The sequence below is a fragment of the Pteropus vampyrus genome, unplaced genomic scaffold (genome assembly GCF_000151845.1).
Source record: "Pteropus vampyrus isolate Shadow unplaced genomic scaffold, Pvam_2.0 Scaffold268, whole genome shotgun sequence".
NCBI classification, from domain to species: domain Eukaryota; kingdom Metazoa; phylum Chordata; class Mammalia; order Chiroptera; family Pteropodidae; genus Pteropus; species Pteropus vampyrus.
The window spans coordinates 632,360-638,800 of record NW_011889049.1 but is presented as its reverse complement, the minus strand read 5'-3'; the positions used below and the strand labels follow the sequence as shown (position 1 = coordinate 638,800).

Below are 6,441 nucleotides of genomic sequence, written 5' to 3'. Positions count from 1 at the left end.
GTACCGGTCCGCAGCCCAGGGGTTGGGGACCCCTGTGTTAAAAGAAACCTCTGATTCTCTTTAGAGCTCCCAGGTACAGAGAGGAGGAGCGCACTCAGCCTGTCGTGTCACCTTTCCCAAAGTTAGGCTCCCAGATTAACCACGGGCCCTGGCCCAGAGCCTGGACACCAAGCTGCTGTTTTCTTTCTACTCAGACTAACCTGGTTCGAGCACCTCTTTTAGAACCTTTTTGCAGCCCTATTTGCAATTTTCTGTTCTCTGATCTAATTTGCAAACAGTTTACATGTTACAGTGACCTCTAGACAAAAGTCATTTTTTGTTTTCTCAAGATGGAGCTTTTAGAGAATTTTGTTATTCTAAATGAAAAAGAAGAGGATGAGAAGGCAAGAAAAATTTAAAGCAACTTCTTCCCTCTGCTGTCGACTACCTCCCTCCACCCACTCTGCCACATCACTCATCTACACCTGATCTGTATTGCTCAATTCAGGGACTTGTACAGATGTGAATTCATCCAGTCTAGTGGCTTTTCTAAATGAAAGTACCAAAGTGAAATCGTATAAACTAAAAAAAGGAAAATTTGATTAGGTGCCTGTTGGAAGAGAGAGATAATTTTGGAGCGTAAATCTTTTGAGGGGTTTGGGACAGGCCTGGGTTTTACTGAAGAATGGAATCTCGACTAGCCTGAGGGAGCTGGGTCTCATGAAGAGCAGAAAGGAGAATGAGGCAGAAGTTCTCTTCCTTTCAAACTGCCATGAAACTTGGGGGGTGTTATACTGTGAGTCACTTACAGTATAGACATTCCTCGGTATCCACCCGGATTGATTCCAGGACTTCCCATGGATACCAAAACCCATGGATTCTCAAGTCCCTTATATAAAATGGCCTAGAACAATATGGTTGTGCTAAATTGGCTCGGGAGGTGAATCTGGGCTTCTAACTGCCAATCAACGGTGTCATTTCTGTAGGAAATTCTGTAGGAAATCAGGTACAATCTGTGATGATAGATTGTTTATAAAGATTGACATTGTTTCATGTGGAGTGTCTCTTTCCAACTTTGCTTCTTCTCTTCGTCTTAGGATTCTTAACATTTTCAGAGAGTCTTTTGGAAGGAACAAGTCTACTTCAATAAATGAAGGAGAATAAAGAAAATTCAAGCCCTTCAGTAACCTCAGCAAACCTGGACCACACAAAACCATGTTGGTACTGGGATAAGAAAGACTTGGCTCATACACCCTCGCAGCTAGAAGGACTCGATCCAGCCACTGAGGCCCGGTACCGCCGAGAGGGGGCCCGGTTCATCTTTGATGTGGGCACACGTTTGGGACTGTATCCTTTGGAATCTATTATAGAAAGCCTCCCCCTACCACCAAGAATTAAATTAGATGCTGTAGACAAAATATACAGTACTGTCTCTGTACTAAACGGTTCTTAAATATCTTTGCTACTTAAATGTTATTTCTGCTTTGCTTGGCTCTTCAGGGGTTTTCTATTTCATATTTATCATTTAAATGTATAGACTTAGACACTGAGCAAGTGGCCACCAGGAGGCAAGCAGCCTCCAGTGATGATAGCCGGCACGTTTCTATGGGAATAAAGTCCTGCCTTGTTAGCATGAAAACTGGACTTTACAAAGTCTTAAACCAGAATTCTGACATCCTGAGCATCCTATCTGCCTGCTTTGCCACTGACAGTGTTTACCACTGATTTCGTTGTGATCGTTTGTCTATATTGTTTTTCCACATTTAACTAAGACCGTAACCGCTAAAATCCTTAACAAGAACAACAGGCACTATGATACCCTGGCAACTGGGATAATTTATTTTCATCGCTTCTACATGTTTCACTCCTTCAAGCAGTTCCCCAGATATGTAAGTATTTGAATCTTAATGTAATTCTCTATCACATGTTGTTATTTCCACACAGTTTCATGGGCTGATTTTTTTTTTTAATATTGCCAGAAAGTACTTATTTTTACATACTACATACTATATATAAAGAAAATCAAGTTTGAACTTTTTTCCCATTAACCATATTCAGATCTTTAATTTGGCTGACATGGGCCACAGTCATATTGCACTTTGTGTTTAAGTTTGCTTCCTTATTACCTTCCCCAGGATAAAGCTGGGTTTATCACTGAGACCCAGCGAAGACCAAGATAAAAGAGAAATTCTTCAGGCCACATCACTTATTCTTCAGTTACTCCTTAAACATGCACTGTCTCCTGTGAGATGTTCAGGCAGGGAGCCTGCCTCAGTAGCTTCAGTCCAGAGTAGATGGCGTGACACGTACAAAACGTGGTAGAGAGCGAGGCCATAAGAGCATTCAAGGAAGAGAGGTTAATCACGTTGCGGAGGGATCAGGGAACATGGCAGGCAGGAGGTGCCGGCAGCAAGTGTAAGCAGGGCTCAGACGTGCTGAGATGGACAGAGCATTAGGCCAGCAGGAAGTAGCATGACAGACACAGAGAAAGCCTGGAGTGCAGATGTAGCCTAGACAGGAGATCAGTTTGGCAGGAGGGCAATGGTGGGGCCTTGGATGGAAAGGTAGACCAGATCAGACCAGCATGAGCCTCGAATGCCAGAGTAGGCATTTGAATTCAGTGCGTAAACTGAAGAGATTGAAGGGTTTCCTAAAGAAGATGATAAAATTAGACTTAACAGGAAGTTAATCTATTGGGAGTTCTTCCTTTTGTTAAGATTTTACTTAGTTTTGTACACAGGTTCTGGAGGAAGGAGACCATGTCAGAACCAGCGCTGTACCCCTGGTACGGTGTCTGATATCTAATGTGATCAGGATTCCATGGACGGAGGGACATGCCGGAGAGTAGGATGGGCAAAGAGAAGTTGAAGATAAGGCAGTGAGAAGACATCAGTGATGGAGGAAGTGGACGAGGGTCCAGACAGCTCGAGAGAGAGAAGAAAGTGTGGGCGTTGGTATAGAGATGGGTTCCACCAGACAAACATTTACTTGTGCTTTTTCTGTAGCAAAGCTAGCTGTTCAGAGAGTCGTTATCTTTAAGATTGCAATATAAAAAGAAAATTTATTTCTGTGACTTTTTCTTTTCTGGCATCTTCTTTGTTTACATGACATGTTCTTCAGAAAATTAAAATTTATGAAGCCATATTGGGGTGGGGGGTGGGGTTATATATGTGACATTTCCTTCAAGCTTTCAGAGTGTCAGTATTCATAAGAAAGAGGTGGGCAGGAGATCATGGCCAGTTTGTCGTGAAGGCCTGAGGTCCTCGCTTGTGTTCTGCGTGAGCTTTGGTAACTTCTGTCTCCCTTTTAGGTAACAGGAGCTTGTTGTCTCTTCCTAGCTGGGAAAGTAGAAGAAACGCCCAAAAAATGTAAAGATATCATCAAAACAGCTCGTAGTTTATTAAATGATGTACAATTTGGCCAGTTCGGAGATGACCCAAAGGTAAGAATCATAACTTCTGCCTTTAAATCTTGATTCCCATGGTAGCACTTCGAGGTCCCGTGTTGACAAAACAGACATGGCCTTCGCTCTCATAGATTTTACAGTTGAGTAATGGGATAGATTTTCATCAAATATTCATAGAACTGTTTGATTATGAGCTGCTGTTTAAAGGTATGCAGTGAGGACATTCAGCCTGGTAACCTAGATAAGTCCCCCAGGCAGATAGTTTGGGGCCGAGGGAAAGTTCCCTAAGAAACGAAGCTTACCCACAGACCTATAATTACCCCATTAACTGGGGATTTGAAACACAAAGGGAGGCCAGGCCTTGGGCTATTTTGTAATACTCCGAGCTACCGCCTGGACACCATTGGCTCACTTGGTAGAAGACTTTCTAAATTTAGCAGATTTGTTGGAGTTTCTGGGAAATAGGTGGTGACAAAGAGGGCAGGGAGGCAATGTTAGCAGGATTTTTGTCAGACTTTTAAAAAGCTTTCCTGAGGGAATGCTTGGGAAACCAGGGTAGAAAAACCTTCGTCCTGCCATGCTGTTTGGAATAATAAACAGTGATGGAAACATCTCTGTTCAGTGAAGCAGGCTGTGATTCAGAGTGAAGGCCTGTTACCTGTCTTCTCTTCCCAGAGTTGATGGGTTTATGAAGCTGTTAATGATGTGTTTTCAGTCCTCTACAATACAAAGCCCTTTCTTCTCTGATGCAAACAGGCAATTCTCTCTAATTGTTCTTCCAACATAGGGTGTCTTGATTGTATTTTACAAACTTTGGATGAGAAGATTCAGCACAGTAAATATGTCCATTTCCCTAAATTGTTCTGTAAATTCAGTGGGTCCCAGTCAGAACGTCAATAGCTTTCACTTTTTCTAGAATGATAGTAAAATAATACTAAAATTTCAAGGGAAACACGCAAAAATCAGAAACTTCTTGAAAAAGGAGCTAAAATTGAACTATCCCTTCCAAATGTTAAACTTTTTTGCTTCTGGTACAGAAGTAGACTGCAGATCAATGGACAGAAAAGATTTTGTGTTGTGTGTTTGCACAGATGGTATAGGGTTCGGTTTAACAAAAGCAAAAATGATGAGGGAACAGCTTATTTTAGATAGATGAAAGATTTAAACGAGTGATGTGACCTCATTCACGCGCGCACACACATACACACTCCAATACATGTTTTTCAGCTGGTACAACTCACTGTCTGAGTTTGCGTGAAGCTGTCACTGTCGTCATCTCTTGCTCTAAGTGTTCAATGTAAATTCCTGAAGGATTGTAGTTTTTTAATGGAGGTCTGGAAAGAAACTCTAGTGCAGTTACATTACTTACAAAGTGAAGTCTGTTTTGTAAAGGGACCTGTGTGCTTGAAAGCAAGAACATTTCTAAGAATGTTTATTTTGTTTCCAGTCTTTTTTTTTAATTAGTTCTGATTGTGTTGTCTTCTTACTTGGAGTTATTTTCAGAATTTATCGTTGTCTCAAGCATGCTAAAAGCCTGAGTGGGAGAGAGGAGAAAGGGAATGAAAATGGTTGTTAAACTATAACTCGAAGAGAATAAATGGGAAAGCTTACGTTTTAATGCCGTTGCAGACCTGTGATTGAAATTACTGTCCCATTTGTTGTTTTATTTTTAGGAAGAAGTAATGGTTCTGGAGAGAATCTTACTACAGACCATAAAGTTTGATTTACAGGTAGAACATCCATACCAGTTCCTACTCAAATATGCAAAACAACTCAAAGGTAAGAAGAAAAGTTATTAAAAGACTTTTGTCATTCTGAAGTCGAGTCTTTATAATAGTTTGATGACACTGAATTATGCCTCTCCAAAGAGGGAATTAGAGAGTTCCGTGCGAAAATTCAGTGCGAAAATTCAGTGCCCGGCCGTGGCTCGCTCAGATACGTCAGTATGGTGGCTGTCGGTACTGCTTCTTTGTGTGTAAACAGATTCTGTTCTCCAGTTGCCAAGTGATATGGGCAGGAAAATGAGTCAGAACTTTTTGAATAGCCTAATAGAATCAGCCTTGGAGCCAGGTTTCCCATAAATGGTGGCTCAGCGGGGGTCACGTGGGTAGAAGAGAGCTGAGCCTGGACCCCCTCGTTTAACCTGTTTCCTGGGCTGCAGCGCTTTGCTGAGTACCAGAATGGTGCTCAGGGCACACTGGCCTTTAAATACGTACTTGTTGCTTCTTGTGCTGCTTTTTTCTCCCCCTATTATTATTAATTTACCTCTTTCTCCCCATTTCTAGGTGATAAAAACAAAATTCAAAAGTTGGTACAAATGGCATGGACATTTGTAAATGACAGGTACGTGTGCTCAAATGTTGACTTAATTATAGGATTTTAGAATAGGCAGGGACCGTATATGTCATTTTATCCAAGCCCCTTATTTTGTATCGAGGAAACTGACTTGCCGCAGCTTGAAGAGCCAGTTAATGGCAGAGCTGGGCTGAAGGCCAGGTCGTCTGCTCCCAGCAGAGGACTGCCCTGCCACGTCACAGTGGTACAGAATGCTGAAGTCTTATCACCAGCTCGAAACATAAGTCCAAAACAATACACCAGAGAATTTTGACAGATAAATACTTAGAGCCCGTTCGCGTCTACCCCCTTGTCCCCGTTTCAGAGCCGTGAGGTTCTAGAGCCCAGGGACCCACCAGGCTGCCACTCGGAGAACAGTGGGGTTGCTGTCATTAGAGACGGTTCAGGGATTGGCGTTTCCGCGGTTGGGAGAACACAAACCATTTTCATTGGCCTTTGAGACGTGGCAGTGTTTGAATCTGCCGGAATTCTGATTCTTTAAGGAGCAGACAAATTAGTAACTATGGTTAAAGTAATGTATTTTGATGCCTTTAGAAGACTGAAAACTTGCTCTTATTCGTAATACTTTAATCATGTTTAGAGAAGAATAAGCAATTCGGCATTTAGATATGGTATCTAATTTCCTTATTGGGTTAATCATAAATGTTGGCTCATTTAAGTCAAGTCACCTCTTTTTCTCTTTGAACTAGTCTCTGCACGAC

At 42.0% G+C, this 6,441-nt stretch overlaps 1 protein-coding gene across 1 annotated transcript in view; it reads left to right on the top strand.

Annotated features, from left to right (window-relative positions):
- The window catches only part of CCNK (cyclin K), a 22,702-nt gene that overhangs the window by 6,555 nt on the left and 9,706 nt on the right, over positions 1-6,441 (top strand). Inside the window, 5 exon segments of the mRNA XM_011375254.2 lie at positions 1,077-1,326; positions 1,787-1,868; positions 3,290-3,421; positions 5,059-5,164; positions 5,671-5,728. Of these exon segments, the coding sequence (XP_011373556.1) occupies positions 1,130-1,326; positions 1,787-1,868; positions 3,290-3,421; positions 5,059-5,164; positions 5,671-5,728 (575 nt within the window). The 5' untranslated portion in view covers positions 1,077-1,129.